The sequence below is a fragment of the Ptychodera flava genome, unplaced genomic scaffold (assembly GCF_041260155.1).
Source record: "Ptychodera flava strain L36383 unplaced genomic scaffold, AS_Pfla_20210202 Scaffold_103__1_contigs__length_275955_pilon, whole genome shotgun sequence".
Taxonomy (NCBI): domain Eukaryota; kingdom Metazoa; phylum Hemichordata; class Enteropneusta; family Ptychoderidae; genus Ptychodera; species Ptychodera flava.
In genome coordinates, this window is record NW_027248285.1 from 87,758 (window position 1) to 113,764 (window position 26,007).

A 26,007-nucleotide genomic window follows, 5' to 3' on the forward strand; every position below is an offset into this window, starting at 1 on the left:
CTGCCTCCATACATAGACACCGGCATGGAGACACCACTGAAGTTTTCTCTTTCCGACATCGAATGGTGTAAAGACCAGCCGCAACTACAGAATCTCCTGTCGCTGTCATCGTCGTCATCGTCGTCGTCGTCATTGTTTATGTTGTTGTTGTTGTTGTTGTTGTTGTTGTTGTTGTTGTTAGCAGTGCTGATGATAATAATAACACTGCTGAGCCTCTTCTTGAAGAAATAAACATTAAGAGACACTCGGGACTGTGGCGTGAGAATGCTCTAGTATAATCTTTGCTCCTGATAAAAAAGGAATGGCACCCTACATCCGGACCTGCTTGCCAGCGATGTGTCCAACCTTTTCCACAGGGCTGCACAGCACTGCTTCAATCTTGCCCCTGCCAGTCTCCCACGCCTCCTTGGTATCCACCATCACGCAGTGATGGGTATGCGGTCGGAGACTGGTCCCTATATATGTTTTATTTTTTGCAAATGCTTTGATCTAGCACCCAAATGGTGTAAGGAGCCCAGTATTTACACACGTGTTCCTGTATGAACGCCATTGCTAAGGTGCATTGTGTACCTTGGATACTGCATTCTTGCAGGAACACATGCTCTGAAAGCCAAGCCAACATTTACACACAAGTGTTCCTGTATGAACGCCGTTGCTAAGGTGCATTGTATACCTTGGATACTGCGTTCTTGCAGGAACACATGTTCTGAAAGCCCAGTCAATTTTACACTAAATGATGTTCTCACAATTGCGCCCAGAGTTTAGTTAATTTAACTTTTTCATTGTCCTCATTTCCCCATTATTTGGCGAGTTGTGTGGTTGGGTGTTGTGAGCCTCCTGGCTGAAATGGAGGGGAGGCTTAGTTAGGCAAGTGTGCACAAGAACGGATAGTTTGCATACTACTTGAGAATGTAGAGCGAAAAATCCTTTCAGTTCTGTTTGATGATTGCAGGATGCATGAAACGTGTGACATATTATACTTTGTACTAGAAATAATTTGTGAAATATATATATATATATTATATATATATATATATATATATATTATATATATATATATATATATATATAATTTGTGAAATATATATATATATATATATATATATATATATATATTGTGTGTGTGTGTGTGTGTGTGTGTGTGTGTGTGTGTGTGTGTGTGTGTAGTGGTGGCTATTAAAAATATGCGTTTCCGATTATACAAGAACGACTGCAATACGTCGGTTTCGAGTTGTCAGAAAACGCACAAATTTTTAACAACGGTCGCATGGGGGCGCTCGAGATTTTTCAAAAGTGAGGGCTAAAATTTTAGTCATGGAGGGAAGTCGCAACATCACGCGTGAAGACGTCCGCAAAATGAACATGAAAGAGCTACGAGAATTTTTAAAAGCAAGGAAGATTCCCCTTTCCAAAGCTAAAAAGGCTGAGTTGGTAGAGCTTGCTGAGAAATCCATTGACCTTGGATTAGAAACTAATGTAAAACATGTGAAAGAGGCTCCCCACCATACTATCCAAAATGGGGGTTTTTTGTGTCGAGTTTGTGTTTGATTCGTTTTGAATATGTGTTCCTACATTCTTATCCGATTGTTTGTGTTAATAAAAATGTTTGTTTCGTTTCGGATATTTGTAGGGAAGTTTGGATTTGTGTGTACGGTAATGTTTTGTTCGTGTGGGGAAATCTTATGGCGAGACGCAGCCGGGCCTATGATGGTCCATGGTGTGAAAGTTAATAGAGTGGCACTTCATGCTTGCGATTCGAAACCCGAGCGTAGTTTCTCATCAGTCGCAGTGTAGATTCTTTCCTTAGTTTGTGTTTGTGAAAATTTATTTTAATGCATTTTAATGATCTTGCTCTTCGAGTAGCGAGGCAAGTTCCCGTTTTACATGCGTTGGCAAGACGCCGACATCGAGACTGTTGCCGTTTCGTTTAGTATTATAAGAATCATCGCCCTCGAATAAGGTCGAATAATGTCGCTCAAGCTTATGTTTTGGCGATGTGTCCGTCGAATTCGGCAGACAATCAAACGAAACGAGAGATTTTGAAGCAAATTAAGTACGAGGTATGAATTTTGAGAATGATAGGGAACGATCGACGGTTACATGATAGATGAACTTGCTACTTTTCACAGTAAAATCAAACGTCGAAGATGACATGGTGGCATAATATACCGGTAGTCATTTGGTTTCCTGACATACTTTTTCTCAGGCATATGTACACACGTCTATGGGGCGCATAGTCCAAGAGCGGAAAAGATCACAAACATGTGGAAACTGTTAGTACCCAGCTAAGTTCACGTGGTATCATCCTTATCCATTTCGATCTCAGGCGTTTCTTAACATCGGGGAAACGGTGGAAGGTCATGCTATTCATCCATTGGTATTTGTCGAGTTTGCCGGCTTTGCAGTAAAAGTTTGGCAGAGTCAAACGCTTACGGTGACAACAGAGCAGATGAAAGTAGACTAAACTTAGGTTACGAATACGGAGTCTGTGTTACCGCAATGTACGCAGACCAGAGTCCAGAAAGTAGCCCTCACTTCCGGTCAAAGGAAGAGCGCCCCTAGTGGCGAAAGCTTAAAATCCTTGAATTAACGCATGGTCTTATGGTAACTCGAAACCGACGTATTGGAAGACTCAATTGGCCTTCAGCTAAGGTCCGCAACGGTAATGGTACAGAGCAATTTAGGGTCCTTGCAGATGAAGAGGTTTCATATTTCCTTACTTTGATAGCACCAGTCTGGTTCATCTGTGTTGTCTGTGCAGTCTGGTATCAGATCACACACCCAATACTTAGGAATACATTTTGTTCCATTGTCACATGGGAATGTAGGACATTCTAGATATCATAAACGAGAGAAATGTACAATATTGCTTTTAAATTGTAAACCTTCCTAGGAAGTTTAGATAACAGTTTGTTAAATATGTCACTGCCTCTATGTTTTGTGTTTTATGATCAGCAGGTTCATGTGTAACCGAAGCAATGGTACATCTTGCATCCAGTTATCTTTAAGAGGATAGTTATGATATACAAGGAAAGTTTGAATATTGAATAATTTTAAGTGAAACAATATGTTTCAATATGACAATTATCGAGACTGTATCGATGGCTCTGATGAACGAGATTGTGGTAAGAAACGTTATATATCTGGGAAGACAGGCTAGTTATGATGTACAAGGAAAGTTTGAATAATTTTAAGTGCAACACAATGTTTCAATATGACAATTATCGAGACTGCATCGATGGCTCCGATGATCGAGATTGTGGTAAGAAACGTTATCATATATCTGGGAAGACAGAACATGGGAATTCGTTTACTTGAGGTGAAAAAACGTCTTAATGGTCGACGTATCTCATTTAATTTCAATTAAACGCACTCATTTTATAATAGTATGAACGCCCTGAAATACAGCGATTGTGATTGGTAAATTGCTCTGTGGTAGCTTTTAAGACAAGCCACACCTATACTGCATTACTTTTAAGTAATCATTTGTTTATAACAAGACCTTCAATAATTGGTACTGAGAGCAAGTTTATGCATCGATGTTACTCAAGACTTATTATATTACTGGTAAAAATAGAGCAGGTATATTAGAATATTTTAAAATTATGCTTTATTTTACCAAGATAGCTGTATATAGTTTTACAAGAAGCATAAGTCTCGATATTGTCACATTAAAGCCAAGCAGGAAACACCCTCACTCGTCACATGCAAGTCGATCATCACTTACGCACGTACCTTTTTATAAGACATCGAAATTTAATGATAAACGTGTTTTCTCCAGAGACAAAATGCTGTTGAAAACAAAGTATGTACTTAAGAAACGGTGAGAGGTAAGTTTCAAGTCATTATGTTTGGTTTCATTCGCACACTTTCTGTTGAGCTTATTGCTTTGGGAAGGCTACACACTGTCAACGGAGGATTGGAAACAAGTATGTAATACCTACCAGAGCCAGTCTCATTTTCTATTTCTGATTATCGTCACAGTTTGTTGTTCATCTAAGCCGTCATCACAGTCTTGCTCATCATCACAAACCCAATATTTTGGGATACATCTTTCCTGACAGCGAAACTCTTCCTCTGTACATGCGGAATTTCCATCGGCTATTGATGAAGTCAAAATTTCAATCTTAACCGATGTCATTAGATAAATAAAATGTATTTTTCACGTGCTTGTTAGCTCATAGAGAGATAATTTTTTATTGCGTACGTGTTTTTGTCGTGGTCAATGTCACAGTATCTGTCTCCTATAACCTTAACCACGGGCACTATCTTGTTCTGAATTTATAGTCTGAATAAACTAAGCGGCTTATATGTAAATACGAACTTTGATGATAACTTTGATGATAACTGTGTAAGAAATTTTGAACAGAATGCCGATCAGATTGAAATGCCGACTTAGCTACAAAACCAGATTAAGGTCGGACGTGTCTACGTGAACGTCAGAAGGGACTACATCGACCGCATTCTTTCGATGCTAAACGCCGCGGCGGAACGACGCACTCATATATACGCGTACTATACGTACACTCGCGCGACCTGCGCTGAGTCGTTTCACATAATATGAGGTTATCCCTCGATATCACCTCTTGGTAGGGTCGTATTGCTGCGAGTGCGGTTGTGGGCCGCATCACACGAGTCGAAGACGAGTGTGTGTGATGCGGCCCACAACCGCACTCGCAGCAATACGACCCTACCAAGAGGTGATATTGAGGGATAACCTCTTTATCATATACCTATTCCCACGATATTGAATGAATAAATCTCGTATATTAAATGTGATACGTTTCACTGTCGTTTTTCTTGATGGACTACGTTTGTTTGCGTCATCTTGCTAAGCCGGATTGATATACTAGCGTCTGACGTAATCTATCAGCTGGCTCATTGACAATTATTTTACGGTTGAGCAGAGAAATGCTTGAACTCTGTCATCAAACATGAAGGACATATACCGAATCGGTACGGTACATGCAAGTGTTGTGTTTGGTATTATTTCCAGAACGCATTTACCATGAATACATGATATTTTTGAAAGTTGTGCTTTTGAATTTGCCATTCCTCCGACATGTTCAATAGCACTTTGCTTGTCGTCTGCGCGTCTGTGCTTATGCACGGGTTACGGACGGAACAGCTGGTCTGTAATCGATCTGTCAGTGCCCGTACGGTGTGATGCTCTGCTCTTTAATTTGTTCAAATTGGTAGCACTACTAGCAGGTTAATCCGATGTCGACACGTGTTTTTATTTATGAGACCTATCAGCTAGGCGATGTTGCCGTGAGTGTGTGGGGGTTCGAATCCTGTTTGGGTTATAGTAAAATTTAGATTTATTTATAGTTACCCCACATTTCCCTATGCTTCAAAACCCTGCCACTTTTGGAGATCGGACATGATATCGTAGTCAAAGTCAAAATCATAGACGGGCACCATGGTTTGTTTTGATTAGGGCGCCACCATGTAAGTAGTCCGGTATGCAAATCAACAGGCCGTATCAGGCTTTGTTATGTAAATCAACAGGTCGTATCACTTTTTCATATGCAAATATTCAATTGAATGAAAGAAAGACGCGCTGATCATTCCTTTCATATGCAAATCAACAAGGCGTATCACTTTATTGACATGCAAATCAACATGATTAATCATGTCACTGAACTCAGTACAGACACAATACAGGGCATAGGTATATGATAATATAGCAAATGCCGTTCCGTGGTTTCGTCATGCGCAGAAGAAAGGACATATTTTTTATTTCTCTTCGTAGTAAAACCTTTAAATATAATATTCCAAGAAGAACATTTAAGTTTTTTCAGTTTTAGTGAAGGCCTTTCAATAGAACTCGAAAGTTTTTTTCAACTGTGTATTTCTTATTTACTCTATTTTGGTTGTACTGAACGTGAACAAGCCTGGCAGGTCAAGGGTTACATTTTCACATATTTTTTCTTTGTTTTTCATTCTATATTTTACGTTCTATCGTCAGTGAGTTACATTGCAAAAATAAAAAGTTGTTTACCTTTGCGGACGTTTCAGAGGGTAACAGTAACTGTCCTCCCTGTCCCACCTTTTTTGTAACGCACATCGTCAGGTTCCATGTTCATATGAGCATACCTTGTATATTTAACATTTCTGAGGCCGGGACAGCAGATGACAGTTCAAGGCGCTCGCGCGCATGGCTGTCATCGCATGCACGCACGTTCCATTCCAGCCACCGCGCTCATGTACACTGCAGTCATAGCACCGTACCATTAGAGAGGTTTAGTTACACGTAATTACCTGTACGTCTGACGGCGCGCAGTGGCGTACGCGTATCCGTGCTCACGTGTGAATAGAGAGGTTTAGTTGTGCGTTTCTGATTAATTTTGCTGCATATTTTTCTCGGAAACATGCAAAATTCGTGTAATTTTTAAGAAACATGAATTTCGATAAGTGAGGACCACTCTTATAGTAGCTCGTTGTACCCTCGAACTACCTTAAATCGGCCGATTTCTTTGATACAGTTATTTATGTGGTTTAGAGAATTCTTTTCGAAGGCGTCAGACAAAAAGTGGAATGCGACTACAACATTTCGTTCATGTAAGGAAATTATGGCAAGTACTCCTTGTACAGTTGCAAACTCTACGAAATATTCTGATATCAAAGATGTTTGCTAATTTACAATGACACCTTTTGAGTTTGCTTGTCTAAATTCGTGGAAATCATTGAGAAAATCTCAAAAATACCACACGTAATTATGACTACGTGTAGAAGTGTTGTTTGACGTTCGGAACGTCTGTGCTACACGTACGCGACGTCTGGTTATCACGTGACAAAGACGCTACGCGTACTGATCGAACGTAATTACGTGTAACTAAACCTCTATTCTCCGCCGCACTTCAAATACGCGCTGGTAAGAACTCTGCCGTGCATGCCGCGGTACAGAATGACCGGTGTGAGAGAAAGAATTATCAATTGGGTCAACCAGCAGAATGCGACTGCTTCTATTCCCTTTTGTATTAATGATACCTCATTTCTGTTGAGGCTTCTATTTTTTTTTAAATCACGGTAAGTTCTCCAGCGGCAAACGGAAACTAAAATACGAAATCATGTTTACACGCTTATACACCATCATTTAGGACAACAGAATGCCCGTGCCTTAACATGCGTCCATCTTCCATAAAATTCATGACATTAGTTCGAGGATAAATGGTATATCATTTTCCAGGACACTGGGTAAGTTTATCTCTTAAGCGCAGGCAAGGAGAAAAACAGACTAGAGGGTATTGTTTAAGGCGTGAAGTGGTTGCGTGATCCCCTCCATGTACTCATCGTCACAGGTAGCCCATGACTCTGCTTTCCGAAGATTTCCGAACAGGCACCCTTCGGCAGTTTCCGTTAAGAAGTGTTTCGGCCCTGAGAGAAACGCAAAAAACATGACTGTGACAGGTAGTACGATACACTGACTTGTCAAAATCATAAGAAAAAGCCCGGTGCCTTGCCTATGATTAACACATCGGTTTTGTTTCCTCATTACCCGAGGTAAATTCTAGGCACATCGGATGTTTGCTTGCGATCAAAAACTGGTTTATTCACGTCTGAAAATTAAAGTAATCGTACTTCTGTCAGACTCGGCATGACATAAGTTCTTGGTTCGTCTACAACTTGATATTCTTCCGAAAAGGATAGATCAAGATCACTATCAAAGCTATTGTCTTAAAGTTCGTCAATTTGAGTTCGTGTTCAAGCTCGTCACGAAAAAGGAGGTTTTGTTGACTGACGCACTTGTCCATGTTTGTTTGTGTTTGTATCGAAATATAGCGCCACGCACAGGACTTTGGGAATTCATACCCACCTTTCGCATAATCTCACGTAATTATCAATTTCCCACGAAGCCTCACAGACGTTGGACAACTATGCAGCTCATTTTAATATGAAAAGGCCATAGTTTATCGAGATGACCATGACATCAAACGGCGTGCCGCGTTTCTAGTCTGTTTTTTCTCTTTGTCTGTGCTTAAAGATAGCTTAAGGTGAAAACCAACTGTCGGGTACGCATCAAGACAAACGTTCTAGCTTAATTCATTCAACAGTAAATCAAAACATTAGTGTGAACCATGCTCCTCATCGTCCTTAGTTCTTGTCCGATTGTATTTTGCTACTCCTAATCAAGAAAATAAAATGCTTTCGACTATCCCTTGTAAGAGCATTTTTCAGATTTTAAACTTGATATTTCAGATTTTTCAGTTATTTCGCTATTTCACAAAAAGACCGTGTTGCATATACATTTCACAAGTGTAAACTACATATTTTCTTTTCCCTGATTTTAAAAGGTCAGATGAGCTTTCGAAGTATTTGAAAATAACATGAATTTATTTGTTGGATTAAAGAAAGGAAATGTGAATGGCCACTTGCAAGTTGGAGATACCTTGGCAAGCGTTTTCATCCGATTGATCCTGGCAGTCTAGATATCCATCACACTTGTATGACACTGGGATGCATGTTCCACCATGATCACACGTATGACCAGTACAATTTTCGCCAGAACCTTGATAAGCTAGGAAGTTGAAAAAAGGCATTTGGAAAATGTGACACAACTTTCAGTGAAACATTACGGTAATGTCTGTTACATGAAAAACAATATTTGATATAAACCAAACAATAAATTCGATGCTATTGTACATTTAGAAATGTTTTAACCATTTAATGTTGAAGTAATACACCGTATTTAAATGTTTGACCTTTTCAGCTAACGAAAAATACTTATTTTTTCTTTATACACAAAATGACATCTTACAATCACATGACCACTCATCGCTGCCATCGGTACAGTCTTCCTGGCCGTTGCAAACCTTCCCTTTGTCAATGCAACCTCCTTTCGATTCGCACTGAAATTCATAGGATGTACAACCTGTTGGGAATTCGGAAATATGATTATTAAATAGACTTTAGCCGGCAACATATAAAAATACAAATGATTTACTCTTTTTCACCATGCCATACAAAAGCATAACGAGACAAAATAGAATCAGGACATATCATTTTAGCTTCTAATTCGACATTTTTTTAAAAATTCAACAAACACTACATTTTCATGAGTCGGTTTATAAAACACAAATTTTTCAAATTGGTCGATATCGTATCGTCTTGTTCAAAACTTAAAATAAACCTGGTAATCAATTTAAAGAGCATCAATACCATGATGCATAACTGACCCTGTATGGGTGATGCAAGTGTAACATCATATACTGAAGAGGACACTTCAATTTTTTACTTTTGACGACGTTCTTCCTAAACAAAGCTAAATGTTGAAATATATTGTGAAATAATTCTTTCAAACACCTTAGAATCATCACTATTGTTTCCAAATAAAATTCAATGTTTAAATACTCTTGAGTCTTGTTTATATCAGAAGATTTGTTTGCTGAAGGAACTTTTTGTTTGATTAAGTGACTTGTAACCTTTGATCTAAAAGACAAAAGAAACATTTCTTTCGTACACGAAGCAAAATATCAGTTACTATCATGAATTGCTATACAACTCTACAAATGTTCTTACAATACATTTTCAACAGTTAAAAATGGAGTATGAAGAGATAAGGACATATGCTAACCCAGTATTTACCAATTTTAAAATAATGCCTTCTTACGCAGACATCGAAATCATCCCATTGAATATAAACATGAAACGCATACTTCAGGAATTGTATTATACGTCTAGAAAGACAATTAGGCCTATCTCTGAATTTTGTAATATAAATTTGTCACAAAAGGTCACCACATTGTCTACATAGTAGTATTTACTTAACACATCCTGCTAGCACTCCTCAAAGGAAACAATTAATAAACTATCATAACACGTAATAAATTCTTCACAATGCTATCATTTCATTTTAAGTCTTCAGATTTATCGTGTTCCACGAGGAACTGGTGAAAAAAAATCGTTTTTGTACATAATTTCTGTTGTTGTGGTAGCTAACGATGCGATCAGAAAGGCTTAACAATTTGCAAAAAAACATTTTCTATATATATATATATATATATATATATATATATATATATATATATATATATATATATATATATATATATATATATATATATATATGTACGAAAATGGATTGCTTGTCAATGCAGGCAAAGTATAGTGCTCAATGCATTTCTGCAAGGCGGTAATACTGAGAATCTAGGAACTTATAGTTGTCACTCTACAGGCTGTTTCATACCCTTAGCAATCATCATTAATATTCCCTTACTTTGAATATATATATTATATATATATATATATATATATATATATATATATATATATATATATATATATATTATATATATATATATATATATGTCTGTCTGTCTCTCCGTCTCTCTGTCTGTCTCTCTGTCTGTAGGGGTGACAATAAAAAGTCACGTTTCCGATTGTTCAAGAATGGCCGCGATTTGAAGGCTCAATTTCAGTGGAAGTTTGCAACAATAATGGTACAGAGCAATTTAGGGTCCTTGCAGATGAAGAGGTTTCATATTTCCTTACTTTGATAGCACCAGTCTGGTTCATCTGTGTTGTCTGTGCAGTCTGGTATCAGATCACACACCCAATACTTAGGAATACATTTTGTTCCATTGTCACATGGGAATGTAGGACATTCTAGACAACATATAGGAATAAGTGTGCAATATTGAATATGAGTTAGAAATCTTCCACAGTATTGAAGATAACAATTGTGAAAATATATCGCTGCCACATGCCTTATGTTTATGTTCAGAAGGGTCATATTATAACTGACTTCAAAGGAGAATATAAGCGAAGCAATGTTCCACCTTGCATAAGAGGATAGGTTTTGGTGTACAAAAAAGGTTATTTAATCTTAAGTGAAACAAAATGCATTAAAATGATAATATTTATATGTTACGTTCAGAAAAAATTATTTCATAGAATTGTATGCAGATCAAATTTACTGCGGCATATAATGTACTACGGAGGGACACAATGCCATAAAATTGTTCCTCAGGGAAAAATTACAAGATGCACCGATTGAAGCAAAAGAATACATGCACATTATCTACTCCTTGAATACAACTAAAATCTATGGAAAATGTATTTCGGGCTTGTAACATTGTTCCATATATAAGTTACATTCATCTATTCTGTTACTTCAGTGTGTTCGTCATATGTCAGACGTATATATATATATATATATATATATATATATATATATATATATATATATATATATATTTAAATATATATATATATTTAATATAATATATATATATATATATATATATATATATATATATATATATATATATATAAATAAACAAATTACTTCAAGTACAAAGTAATGAAATCTATTACTTAAGTTTCATGCATCTTGCAATCCTCAGATAGAGTGAAAGGATTACTAGCTCGACACTCTTACATATATGATTGGGACGAACCATTCTATTTGTAGGTAGTGTTAAAATTCGATAAATAATATTTGTTTTGGTTGCGACATTTTGAAACCAACTCAGAGCGTTTGTTTAACAGTGTAGATTTGTCAGCATTGATAATGTGCAGCTTTTCTGATATACAAAGATTACATCGCTTGTTCATGTTAGAGTAGCTCAATGCTTTATCAATGATTGACCATGAAATGTCAAAGTCCTGTCCCTTATTTCTCATGTTCCATACATATTTTGATAACTCGGTGTCGTTTCTGTATCTCTCGTTGCGGAACGACTTCATGTGATTAGTGTAGCGCGTCTTGAAGGTGTTATCAGTGAGGCCGATATAAACCCTCTCTCCGTTGTCCTCCGTTGATAGGTTGGCCTTGTACACCACGCCTTTGACTTGACAGTTACCCTTCAAGGGGCATGCCGACTTAACCCTGCAATTGCAATCAGCTGGTTGGTCCTTACGCTGTTCTCCGGAGATTACCCTCTTATTGTGCGATTTGATTATGCTTGCCATATTCCTCATACAGCTATAACTCACTTTAATTGTGTTTTCTGTTGAAGATCTTGTGAAGTTAGACCCCTTTGGAAAATATTTATCGACAAGTTGGAGAAATTTCCTGCCAATGTTAGTTTCCACGTTCTTGCTGAAAGGGGGGTTGAACCACGTGATATGACGCTTCCTGTTATTGCTTCTCCTCGTTGATGGTTGGTCTTGGTGAATTCAATTTGTTCGGTGTAGCCGCTTGCCTTTAGCGCTGTATTGTATCGCCCTTTATATTTATCAAAGATGCCCTTATCACTAGATATTGTTGAGATGCGTTTGCTTATTGCGTCAGGTATGTGATTAATAATGGTTGGCGGGTGATTAGACTGCTTATGGACATACATTGTTTGGTCGTTCGGTTTACGATACGGGTAGAACTTGCCGTCGTTCAGATTAAATGTCACATCCAAGAAGTTTGTAATCTTCTGGTTTGTCTCGATTGTGATTTTCAGGCCAATGTCACGAAATATCTTTGTGATTTCCTTTCTGATCTTATCCGCCTTGCTGGCCGTGATATTTTTGAGTACACCAAGCCCGTCATCCCGGTATAAGCCGATATGATTCTTATCATACTTTTTGGCGAGCGTGTTAAGTATAACAGACCCACCAGCTCGCATATTTCAGCACCATCGAAGCTGCCCATCGCCACATCGAATAGATCCTTATTCTCTCTTCTAATCCATGGTGTTATGTCGTCAAAAAGGAGGTCTTTCTCGAGTGCATTATGATATCAACCACTTCATCAGAAATTGAAGTAATTATTCTCTCGCAAAATCAAGTGATTTACGCAAGAGATCTTCTGAGATAGATGGATAGAAGTTGACAATGTCAAATGTAATGAATCTACATTTTGATTTACCTCGTATCCCCTTGAACAGTCAATGACAGCTGATGAATTCCTCCATTGGTTCACACACGTACGTAATCTAATGTCATTGTTGATTGTGTCAAGTAATTATTTACTTACTTTGCCCATCTCGCTTTTGGTCGGGTTAATAAGTCTACATGTTGGATTGTTCATGAAGTTGTCTTTGTGGTCTTTTAATGTAATGAAGGCCTGGCGCTTAGCGAGTGTGTCCATTCTTTCTGCAATATTGAGTTCATTTGCTATTTCATTCGCTTCACTATTGATTTCGTTGTAAACACTGTTGTTCGCTAACTTGTATGACTTTGTTATGTTGTCACGTAACATCTTCTGATAACAATCAGCACTAACCTTGTAGAAGTTACGTGTCTTGTCGGCAGGGACAAAAATCTTCCCCGATTTCTTGATTTCGCGGATGTCAGATTTGAGTTTTCTTTGGAAGCCGTCATTCACCTTTCTGAATTTGATATTATCCACCAAATTTAACACAGCCTCCTCAAATGGTCTCAACTCTTCGACCTGCGGTGGTTGCTTTCTCGATCTAAATCCATATTTGCCATCAAAATTCCGCTGGTCGTCATTGATAAAGCATTGAGCTACTCTAACATGAACAAGCGATGTAATCTTTGTATATCAGAAAAGCTGCACATTATCAATGCTGACAAATCTACACTGTTAAACAAACGCTCTGAGTTGGTTTCAAAATGTCGCCACCAAAACAAATATTATTTATCGAATTTTAACACTACCTACAAATAGAATGGTTCGTCCCAATCATATATGTAAGAGTGTCGAGCTAGTAATCCTTTCACTCTATCTGAGGATTGCAAGATGCATGAAACTTAAGTAATAGATTTCATTACTTTGTACTTGAAGTAATTTGTTTATTTATTTATAACGCTCTGCTTTTTGCATTGAGCACTGTAATTTCCCTCGAGGACATCTGTATACTTCTATATATATATATATATATATATATATATATATATATATATATATATATATATATATATATATATATATATATATATATATTCTTCAGAGCAATATTTTAAGGAAATTCGTTCCTTCCATTACTGAGACAATACGCTACTTACAAGGACCAGAAAAAACTATAAACAGCTATCTTGGGCAAATAAAGCATCGCTTAACATATTCAATATGCCAACATTATTTTACAAGAAGTATACGTCTGAAAAAATAACATATAGGAACTTGCTCTGAAGGTCTTGTTATAAACAAAAGATTACTTAAAAGTAATCCAGTATAGGTGTGGCTTGTCTTAAAAGCTACCACAGAGCAATTTACCAATCACAATCGCTTTGCTGCGGAGCGTTCGTACGAATATAAAATGCGTGCGTTTAATTTAAAGTAAATGAGATTAGTCAATTATTAAGACGGTTTTTCGCTTGAAGTTAATAAATTTCCATTTTATATCTTCCTTAATATGAGAAAACGTTCCTTACCACAATTTCTTTCATCTGAGCCATCGATACAGTCTCGGTAATAGTCACATTGAAACGGAGCAGGAATACAGATTCCATCGTCACACGTAAAGTGATCATCACTTCCGCAGGTACCTTTTTATAAAACATAGAACTCGAAATGTTATTGATAAATTGTACATGTGTTTTCTCTGGAGACAAAATTTGTTTAAACACAATATGTGTACAAGTAAAAACTTGAGAGGTTGGTTTTCAAGTTATGATATTTAGTTTGATCTGCCTGATCAAGAAAACACAATTGCACTGTGATTTGTAAGAGCATTTTTCAGATTCATCATCAGTTCTGCAAATATCTTTTCATAAGTCATGCAACTCGAAATGTTAGTGCTTAAGTGTGTTCTCCCTAGAGACACAATGTTATTGTTAAAACAAAGTGTGTACAATTAACAACAAAGATTACTTAAAAGTAATCGAGTATTGGTGTGGCTTGTCTTAAAAGCTATCACAGAGCAATTGATCGATCACAATGGCTTTGCTGCAGAGCGTTCATACAAGAATGAAATTCATGCGTTTAATTCAAAGTAATTGAGGCTAGTCAATTATTAAGACGGTTTTTCAACTGAAGTAAATAAATTCCTATTTTTGTCTTCCAAATATATGAAAACGTTTCTTACCACAATCTCTTTCATCCGAGCCATCGATACAGTCTTGATAATTGTCACATTGAAACCAAGCAGGAAAACACGCTCCATCGTCACACGTAAATTGATCATCACTTCCGCACGTACCTTGTTATAAGACATGGAACTCGAAATGTTAGTGATAAACGAGTGTTTTCTCTAGAGAGAAAATGTTGTTAAAACAAAGTTTATGTACAAGTAAAATTTTGACAGGTTAATTTCAAGTTATTGTACTTGGGCCTCAGCCCAAGTACATTTGTTTTCATTCCGTGGAAAAAACTCTGTTAGTGTAAGGTATAACCATTTCTGGCTGAGACCAGGGAGGGCAAAATGTCTTGGCTTCATCTTTCTTGGCATAATAAATGGCGTAATGATGTTAACTGAATGGAAGTGCTGCTCTCAGCCAGTCTTGAATAAGTGAGATGTGAATATTAATGCTTCTCTATCTGAGTTTTTTGCCACAAAATCTTCTGAATATAATCAAAATGTGCATCGAAATGCAACAATTAATGCACCCTCCGTTTCCTAGGCGATGGCACGACCCTTGCTACATTCACTGGACGAGCCAAAGTGGGAGGGATAATTTCAGTTTGGTTGAACAGGAGGGCTCGAGACCAGAATTTAACATTTAAACTTGAAACATGTTTAATCGCTGACAAGATGTGGACTAATCTTAATCAAAGTGAAAGAGTGAAAAGGAAAGGTTTTATATCCCGGACACAATGAAAAACATTACGACTGGAAACTGTACCCCAGTTGAGAATAGTAATGCCCACAGCGATGGAGAACACTTATCCTTGAGCTGAGAAAACCAGACCATCATTTCGAAATAGAGCTGCAGATTCGAGAAGCTCGTTCAAAATAGCTAGGTACACCCCATAAAGGGGTGGTTTCGAGTTTTGAGGGCAAATTTCGCCTCCTTCATATAGAAATCGTACGTTTGTTTTTCCAGGAGAACACACCATTTGACACAAAATTTGCATGTAAAGGGGTCGCCAGTAAGCACGTGGTCAAATCTGGCATAAGAAACAATATGAAATGTTGGGTAAAGCCAGTCCAAAATAAACTGATTTGAACTTTTGTGTTTTGTAATTATACCACTGCAGTAACATTACCTTGTTTTGACAACATCACATAATGTAATACGTTTTGAAACTGAATACTCTGACGTATTCTGTGTCTCCTTTGCTAAAAAATACGGTATGCCGATTACCATGTAAGGAGATGATGACGTCAAGACAGATTTGCAGTGCGTTTGGTCCTGGATGGTGCACGAAGTTTTGTCAAGGTGGCTTGTGTATTTATTTCCTAAATGGGAGAGATTAGGGTCGATCTAAACGAAGGCCAAAGAATGTTATGATACTCTAAGCGAGCTGAACTCTAACGCCAATGGTTGGATAATTTGGAGGATGTCTAGAATGATCTCGTCTTATTAAGATTATTTGGCGGTCAGTATTGAATTTCAACTGCGTCACAAGTTTGTGAAATGAGTATTCCGTTGAACGGTCAACGAACGATATTTTAGAAATCTGGAGACATGGCACATCGCATTTTTATTTTAGTATTTTATATTTTACAAAAGATTTAAGAAGCAATGATTTTGTCGAAAATTTTTGAAAAAATATATGAAAATTTGATCGCGAACACATTTTCACGTTGGGGTCACTAGCCCTGCGTACGATGCTGTGTGTTCCGCTATAGCTAATCGCCCCGCTCACCACAGCCCTGCAAAGACCCGTAAGTAGGGTCGGTGACTTCAAATCCATTTTGGGACTTGACGTAAAAGCCAAATTACTGCCGAAATTCAGCGTTCTTGGGCCCAAGTCGTATCCCACTCTACCTCAGCTACTCGATCGCTTCCAAAAATGACAGTCTTTTATTCACTTCTCGTAAATAACCGTCGATGTCGGCAACTCTCTCGCTAGCCTGCGTACGATGCTGTGTGTGGCGGAGTCCAGTTACTTTTGTATCCGCTAAGTGCCAACCACTCCAAGAAATAACCACCCTCAGTTGCTTTAGTTTAGGATAGGTTTATTCAAGAAGCGGTGAAAACTGGGTAAATAAAGAGATTAAAATACAAGGTCATTCATTGTCTATACCGAGAGTCGAGGTAAATCAAGTCCAAAGTAAACGGAATAAAAGAACTAAATTCTACTAAAAATATCTAAGCACTGCATTCAAAATGGTCCTCTAAATAATTGGAAAGTCATAAAAGGAAATCAACTTACATCGTTGCGCCTACAGTCCTACTTTTGGCTGGAGTGTTTGTGAGATCCACGTGGCATGTCTACTTGCTTTAAGACAGTGGAGGAAAAAACGTGTCTGCCTGGGTGTAATTTAATCTTTAACCTTTTAATTGTTTTACCAAGAAGTTTCTTGACCTTTGTGTCAGAGGGCCTTAAGAAAGATAGAGGGCGATCTTCTGAAAATCTAGTAAGGGTCATGAAGGGTCAATTCAACACACTCCCCGTCTAAAAATGCGCGGTAAGCTGAATTTTTACTAATCATAAATTTCAAATAGAATAAATGCCTACTAATTATTTTAGGTCTTAATAAATTCTAAAAACTAAGAGTATATGCGAAAGGGTCCGTACTAAGAGAGTCCGTATATAGTGTTCATTGAATTCAATCACAGAGTTCAATTTGTACTTTCAATCAAAACTAATTCACTAATAGGCCTGAGGTAGGTTCGATGTTCGCCATCTTTGTAGATCATGACGTCTACTTTTCGTACTTTGTTGTCATCGCTGGGGTAGACCTTCACTATGCGAGCGAGGGGCCAGCTGTTTCTTGCGTATTCTTTCTCTCTCAAAAGAACCACGTCTCCTTCTTTGACGTTGATTGTAGATTTGTTCCATTTTGGTCGTGGCTGACGGCTTTGTAGATATTCTTTTCTCCATCGTATCCAGAATTGATCAGCTAGATACTGTACGCGTCGCCAACGTTTTCTACTGTAGATGTCTTGTTGGACAAATGAGCCTGGTGGTGGGGTCGGTGATTGGGTCTTCATTGTGAGTAGCATGTTCGGGGTGAGAGCTTGGGGATCGTTTGCATCTGATGATACAGTCGTTATAGGTCTGGAGTTGACGATGGCGCTGGCTTCTGCCATGAGAGTTGTCAGCAAGTCATGTGTGTATTGTTGCTTGCCTAGTTGATAGTGCATGGAGTCAAGAACGCGTCTGATGGTACCAATTTGTCGTTCCCATATACCGCCGAAGTGGGATGCGTGAGGTGGGTTGAAAATCCACTCGCAGTCTCTCGTTGTAAGGAATTTCTTGATGCGGTCTTGATCCAGCTCTTTGGCTGCTGCCTGAAGTTCGTTCTTTGCGCCAATGAAGTTGGTGCCCTGGTCACATCTGAGTTTCTTGATGTTGCCGCGTATAGCTATGAAGCGACGTAGGGCGTTGATGAAGGATGAAGTGTCCATGGAGTCTATTACTTCTATGTGTACTGCTGTAGTGTAGAGACAGACAAAGATAACTGCCCATCTCTTTGCTTCAGACGTGCCGGCTCTGGTTTTGCGGGAAGCTATAGCCCAGGGGCCGAATACGTCCATGCCGACGTTGGTGAATGGTGGGGTTTTCTCTGTTCTGTCCGACGGTAGGTCGGCCATGAGTTGAGTGAGTGGTTTTGCTCTCAGTCTTCTACATATCGCACATTTGTGTAGTATACTTCTTACCATGTCATGTACACCCATGATCCAATAGCCTTAGCTCTGACGTTTGACAGGGTGAGTTGTCTGCCTTGATGTTGTACTTGTCGATGTACATGATCAATGTAAGTCGTGAAATGTGGTTGTCCTGTGGGAGGATGATGGGGTGTCGGCCGCAGAGGTCGATGTCAGATTGACGAAGTCTTCCTCCAACGCGGATGAGTCCTTTTTCATCGATGAATGGGTTCATCCGGCTAATTGGATTCCGTTTCTGTAGTTTGTTGTTGTCAGTGCCTGCTGACTTTGCTGCAGATAGTATCTCATATTCTTTATGAAACACACTTTTTTGTACTGAGCGTAGGATGATGGTTTCTGCTTGTGCCATCATCTCAATTTTCAGTTCTTCTGGGGACTTCTCTTCTTCTTTTTTGTCTGTCTTTTCTGGTGATTTTCTTTGTCTGATTTTGCCTATTAAGTTGGCGATACTTCTCTTCAAGGATCTCCATGATGAGAATCGTTGAAATCGGTGAGCACCTAAGTCGTCTTGTTCTACTTCCTTCGTTGATGTGTTGAGGACAGCAAGTTGTTTGCGGACCTCAGGGTCTTCGTCACTTACTGTGTATTTGTGTTCTGTATCTTCATGGTTGTCTTTGTCTTGCTCGTCTCGCTGCCACAGGAATGCTGGTCCTGATAGCCAGATAGTTGAGTTGAGTTTTTGGGCTGGTACACTGCGTGATGCGATGTCAGCTGGATTTTCGTGTGTAGACACATGTCGCCACTGGTGTGGTGATGAGATGTTGTGTATCTTTTCTACTCTGTTCGCTACATATAGGTGGAAATGTTTCGAGGTGTTGTTTATATACCCAAGGACGATTTCGCTGTCCGTGTGATATATGACGTTGTCGATGTTCAGGCCGATTTCTGATGTGATCTTCTGTGCGAGTTCTGTCGCTAGGACGGCTGCACACAGTTCTAGGCGAGGTATGGAGACTGCATGAGTCGGGTTTACCTTTGCTTTGCCAAGTACGAATGATACGTTGACGTTGTCTTCATGGTTAATTAACCGCATGTACGCTACAGCACCTATGGCTTCATTGCTGGCGTCAGAGAAAATGTGACACTCAGTTTTCTTTATGGGTCCGAAGGTGGGTGGAGTGTAGCATCGCTGTAGCTGTATCTTTGTGATGTAGTTGAGGTTGTTGCACCAGCGGGTCCATCTGGGCAAATATTTCTCTGGTAGCGTTTCATCCCATCCAAGGTTTGATGAGTTGCGTCCTTTAGTTTTTGTCATGAGGCCTCGTAGTATTGGTTTTCCTTCTATGGAAACTGGTGCGAGTATACCGAGTGGATCGTATATTGAGTTGACGATCGCCAGTACTCCCCGCCGTGAGAATGGCTTCTCCTTCAAGTCTACTTCGAATGTGAATGCGTCCGCCTCTAGAGACCACTTGACCCCTAATGATCTCTGTGTTGGTAAGGTGTCTTGGTTGAAATCCAAACTCTGTAGATCTTTGGCTCGTACTTCGTTTGGAAGTGCTGTCATGACTTCTTCATCATTTGAAACGATCTTGTGGAAGTTAACGTTTCTGGTCGCTAGTAAGTCTCTTGTTCTATTGATGAGACTGATAGCTTTCTGTGCATCTGGTGCTGAGGTTAGTCCGTCGTCGACGTAAAAGTTCTTGTCGATGAACTCTTTCACGTCTTCTCCATATGTAGATACGCCGTCTTCAGCGATCTTTCTCAGTCCGAAGGTAGCAATGGCTGGTGAGGAGACATTGCCGAACAGGTGTACGTTCATTCTGTACTGAGTTACTGGTTTCGTGGGGTCGTTGTCTTTGAACCAAAAGAAGCGCAGATAGTCTCTGTGTTCTTTGTTGACGTGGAAGCTATGAAACATTTGTTCTACGTCGCCCATTACTGCTGTCTGCTCGCGTCGGAATCGTAGCAGGATACCGAGGAGGCTGTTCATTTGGTCAGGTCCCTGAAGCAATGCGTCGTTCAAGGAGACTCCATTGTACTTTGCACTGGAGTCGAATACTACTCTGATCTGCTGTTTCTTGGGATGGTAGACACCGAAGTGTGGTAGGTACCATGCGTTGTCGGCATCTATTTCATCTTCTGGAACAGGACTTGCGTGGTCACGTTCCGTTATTTTCTTCATAAACTGAAAGTATTCTTCCATCATTTGTGGTTTACGCTGAAACTGATTCTGTAGATTGTAGAATCGGTTCAGAGCTGACTGTCGGTTGTTCGGTAATTTCTTTGGGTCTTGCCTGAAGGGGAGAGGAAGTTCTAGATTTCCTTCCTCATTTACATTGACTTCTCGTTGCATAATGTCCAGGAATTGCTTGTCTTCAATGGAGGGTGCCTTTTGTTCGTCGTAAGGTGTCCGCTTGAAGACGGTGGTGCCGAAGTTGACGGGTTTCGGGCTTATTATGTCTTTGATGTGGATGTGATGATTACATTCGAGCGCCGATTCATCGTAGCTGTTGAGGGTTGCAGTAGTACGGTGTACTGAAGTGCGGATTACACCTCTTGCTGTCTCTAGGCACAGTTCACCTGAAATTGTCCACCCTAGGTCGGTGCGTTGAGCCCAAGGCGAGTTAACAGGTCCGTTCCTTGTTTCTCTGACTTTCAGTGGTTCTGGGCAGTTTCTGCCGATGAGGAGATGAATTCCAACGTTCTTTTTTGGTTCTGGAATGTAATCGATGATGGGCTTCAGATGTTTGAAGGTCTTGCAAATGTCTGGTGTGGGTATTTCGTTCTTGTCGCTCGGTATGTTGTCATTTTCTAGCAGGACGGGAAGAGAGAATTTTTTTCTTTCCGTCATGTGATTCTATGATGACGCGGTTGCTACGTCGTCCCTTTCTGAGTTCTCTTTGCCGCTGCATGTTGACAGTTCGTATTCAAGGTCTGGGCCGTGTATCTTCAGTGCGTCGAAGAGGTGGCTGTCACCCATACAGGCGTTGGACTGGTCGTCTAGGACTACGTAAGTTTCTATGTAGTCTGCTGGTCGGTCTTGTGTATACACCTTTGCGAGGACTATCTTCCCACACGAACGTCCGGCTGGGCATTTCGTGAGTCTGGTACATTTTGTTGTAGCTTCTTGGGTTTCCTTTTCTTTATCTTCTGGTTTAGCTTCGGTTGTTTTCTGCTTAGACCTGTCACCGGGTGTAGCGTGGAGACAGGTGATGTGTTTCTTGCTCTTGCATATGGCGCACTCGATGGTCGATGTGCAGTCTTTGGCGAGATGTTTCTCAGTGCATTTAAAGCATAAGCCTTTCTTCTTACACAGTTCAATTCTGTCAGCAACTGGTTGCTTTGCAAATGCTTTGCAATCTTTCAGGTCATGTCCTGTAGCCTCGTGAAAGAGACATTGTTTTTCTTCATTTGATGATTTCGTTGCATGTACACGCGCTCTAGTCTTCGTTTGTTGACTGGATTTTGACTTACTTGTTCCAGGGTGTGTGTCGTCTGGTCTTGGAATATCAGGATCGCATGCTGCTTTCGCTGTGTCTTTCAGGAAGTCTTTGAAGAACTTGAATGGAGGAAATGTTTGGGGCGTCGTTTGTATGATGCCACGTTATCTCTCCACTTGTTGAGGACGAATCTTGGTAACTTCTCCATGACGGGCTTGAGTCCCTGTGGTGTATTGAGGGACGAAAGGTCAGGAAGTTTTCTCATGTGTGCCTCTGTGTTAGAGCACAAGTCTGATAGTTCGAGTAGCCTTTTGCTTTCGTCTGGTTTAACTTTCGGGAAGGACTTCAGTCTTTCCAGGATTACTGCGGTGATGGCTGCAGGGTTGCAAATCTGTCTTCTAGTTCTATCCAAGCCTCTCTATATGACTCGTCTGGGTCGTCTACGTATCGTTGTAGATGGTCTTCGACGATTTTCTGCGGATCTCCCTGTGTGTATTTATGCAGGAAGTCCAGTTTCTCAGATGTCTGTATGCAGGCCGTTGTCACAGTGGCCTCGAATGATCTTTTCCATGACATGTACATGGTTGGGTCGCCTCCAAATGTTATTGGTTGTTGTAGTGGTAAACGTTGACGGGCCATCATTTGGGCTATCTCCGTCAGAGGTTGCATGTTGTTGTTGTTCTGGCTTGTTGTAGGTGTCTGTTGATTTGAAGTAGGTGTGACTGTCTCACCTGATTCTGTTGGTGTTCCCTGTCCTGGTTGTATCAGTAGAGGGGATGATTCTAAGTCTTTGTTTTGTGCTTTGGGTATGAACTCGGTAAAGTTCAGTGCTGGTAATGGATCATGCTTCATTTCTCTTTTCATTGCAATGTATCGTGATACATGGTCGTTCGATGACTGGTCTGGTGTAGTAAGTGTCTGTACTGGTAAGGAATTTTCTTCCACTACTTGTTGGAGGGTTTCTGCATCTATCCTTGCCTTTTCTGCTTTCATTTCAGCTTCGATAACTTTGATTTTTGCTTGATGGTGAGCAATTGTCTTCATATACTCTGCCTCTCTTGCTGCAGAGCGTGCCTTGCCTTGTGCCTTTAATGCGTTTGTTCTGGATGATGTTGATGATCTGGTTCTGTGTGAACTATGTAAGCTGCCTAGTGTAGATCCTCGTTCGGATGGTGATTTGAAGTTGGGGGCGCTGTTTTCAGCTCTCCTTGTCTTTGCATCGTTAATGTATTCATTTGCTTGTTCAATGTTCCTATTGAAGCTTATTTCCGTTAATTCTGCATGCTCCTTACCTTCTGGAGTCTTGTCTTGTTGATAAAGTCTCTGAAGTTTGTTCCAAGTTTGTTCATATTCCTTGGAAAGTGTCTCTGCTGTATCGATTTTGCTTTCTGTTGGGTCCTGCATCCCCCTGAGGTCGATGAGAACTCCCCTTGTTTGGTTCCAAATGCTTGACAGGGCCTTTTCAGTGTTCAAGGTAGCATAGAGCAGTCCTCCTTCGTTTTTTCTACTGTCCTGTAGAGGGCGCCCTTCAGTTCGGGCAGCAGATCCACCTTTAGCAGTGGCAGTCCCACTGGGAACCGCCCCTTCCTTTGTTTGTTCTGTGGTATTTTCTGCCTTAGAAATATCTCCTTGATTTTCATTTTGAGATTCTGTGTGGGCTGGTTGTTCAGCTCCTTCGACTTTATATTCATCCATTATAGTTTCTTTGAGTCAGTTGTAGTTGGCTGTATATGTGCATACAGTGGGCCTACCTTGTAGCCTATATGCCAGTGTCAGCTGTGCACTCGAGCCAGTGTCTTGTCCAATGGTTCGCTGGTTTTCACTTCCAACGATGTTTCACTTGCGACGATTTTTCACTGTGGCGGAGTCCAGTTACTTTTGTATCCGCTAAGTGCCAACCACTCCAAGAAATAACCACCCTCAGTTGCTTTAGTTTAGGATAGGTTTATTCAAGAAGCGGTGAAAACTGGGTAATAAGAGATTAAAATAAAAGGTCATTCATTGTCTATACCGGAGAGTCGAGGCAAATCAAGTTCAAAGTAAACGGAATAAAAGAACTAAATTCTACTAAAAATATCTAAGCACTGCATTCAAAATGGTCCTCTAAATAATTGGAAAGTCATAAAAGGAAATCAACTTACATCGTTGCGCCTACAGTCCTACTTTTGGCTGGAGTGTTTGTGAGATCCACGTGGCATGTCTACTTGCTTTAAGACAGTGGAGGAAAAAACGTGTCTGCCTGGGTGTAATTTATCTTTAAACTTTTTAATTGTTTTACCAAGAAGTTTCTTGACCTTTGTGTCAGAGGGCCTTAAGAAAGATAGAGGGCGATCTTCTGAAATCTAGTAAGGGTCATGAAGGGTCAATTCAACACACTGTGTGTTAGTTGTATAGTAGCACATAGCATCGTACGCAGGGCTAGGGTCAACATGGGGTCGCAGCCATGTTGCCTCAAAACTTATTTCTGTTTGCACTCAAAAATGTCGGATATGAACCTGAAAAATCGATGCAATTTTGTCAAACTTCGGCGAAATTTCAGCCTATATACAAAATTTCATCCAGGTAAGGTAAATTTACTGAAATTTGATCGACAAATAATCCTGAGCTTGAACGTGACAGCTCGCCTTCTCCGGGAAGTCAAGCATCCAGCTAGCTGCACATACACAGTTGCCCATATGGCCAGGTTTATGAGATTGTTTTCAAGCGACGGCGCAGACCGTACGGGGCTCTGGATATGAACCTAGCGCCGTGTAGCTGTAATAACTGTTGCGTTGTTTTTAGTGCCCACGGACGAAGTCCTGGGGGAGTTATAGATTTGGTCATGTCAGTCCGTCGGCCGGCCGTCCGTCCGTTCACGCAGATATCTCAGACATGCCCTGGTCAATGTCTTTCAAACTTTGCACAAGAATAGTACCCAACCCCATACAGATACACGTCGATTTGTTTCACAATGCGATGGAATTTGGCCGTGTTAGAGGACTTTTTAGTTTACACCTCCATAGACTCCCATGTATAAGGCCAAGAAAATAAAAATTTCTCATCGTATTCATATTGCCTAAAGGATGCAGTGACACAGTTTTTTGTTCCCACGGATAAAGTCCAGGGGCTTATAGATTGGGTCATATCCGTCCGTGAGTCCATCAGTGAGTCCATCGGTTCACGCAGATATCTCAGACATTTTGACAAAATATCATGTGACCTTGGTGACCTTTGACCTCAAATATACATATTTGTCCACAACTCAGTAACCACAAGTGCTACACCCTTCATAGTTGGTATGATAGGACACCTTATGACACCATATATTGTACCTCATTAATTATGCGCATATCTTATTTTGAGCGAGCCAATAGAGCTAGAGGTCTGATTTTTGGTATATAGGAATAACTTAGCAATACGATTATTATGACAAAATGTGACGTGACCTCAATGACCTTTGACCTCAATATATATATTTGTCCACAACTCAGTAACCACAAGTGCTACATCCTTCATATTTGGTATGATAAGACACCTTATGACACCACATATTGTACCTCATCAATTATGCACATATCTAATTTTGAGCGAGCCAATAGAGCTAGAGGTCTGATTTTTGGTATATAGGAATAACTTAGCAATACAATTATTTTGACAAAATGTCACGTGACCTCAATGACCTTTGACCTCAAATATATATATATTTGTCCACAACTCAGTAACCACAAGTGCTACACCCTTCATATTTGGTATGATGGGACACCTTATGACACCACATATTGTTCCTCATTAATTATGCACATATCTAATTCTGAGCGAGCCAACAGAGCTGGATGTCCGATTTTTGGTATATAGGGATAACTATAGGGTAGAAATCTAAATATGCCCATCTAAATATTAGACATCTACCATCGAGAACAAAAGAAATTTGCTGTAATTTGAATATTTAAGGAGTTTAAGCAATTTCCACTATAAATAAAGAACCCCTGCCTCAAACTCCACAAAAGTTGCTAGACATATT

The 26,007-nt window shown here is 39.7% G+C and overlaps 2 protein-coding genes across 2 annotated transcripts; both read right to left on the reverse strand.

Moving 5' to 3' along the window:
- Positions 1-16,880: 16,880 nt before the first annotated feature.
- Positions 16,881-18,639, reverse strand: LOC139126589 (uncharacterized). The gene is made up of 2 exons (XM_070692655.1): positions 17,165-18,639; positions 16,881-16,988 (listed from the first exon to the last, which is right to left on the reverse strand). The coding sequence occupies exon 1, from the start codon at positions 18,631-18,633 to the stop codon at positions 17,575-17,577; it is 1,059 nt and encodes a 352-aa protein (XP_070548756.1). The 5' UTR covers positions 18,634-18,639; the 3' UTR covers positions 16,881-16,988; positions 17,165-17,574.
- Positions 18,640-18,645: 6 nt separating this feature from the next.
- Positions 18,646-21,418, reverse strand: LOC139126584 (uncharacterized). The gene is made up of 2 exons (XM_070692652.1): positions 18,803-21,418; positions 18,646-18,651 (listed from the first exon to the last, which is right to left on the reverse strand). The coding sequence occupies exons 1-2, from the start codon at positions 21,416-21,418 to the stop codon at positions 18,646-18,648; spliced, it is 2,622 nt and encodes an 873-aa protein (XP_070548753.1).
- Between the last annotated feature and the right edge of the window lie 4,589 nt (positions 21,419-26,007).

Coding starts and splice junctions, on each gene's coding strand:
- LOC139126589 (XM_070692655.1), bottom strand. CDS start 18,633: ATGGGTGTACATGACATGGTAAGAAGTATACTACACAAATGTGCGATA.
- LOC139126584 (XM_070692652.1), bottom strand. CDS start 21,418: ATGACGGAAAGAAAAAAATTCTCTCTTCCCGTCCTGCTAGAAAATGAC.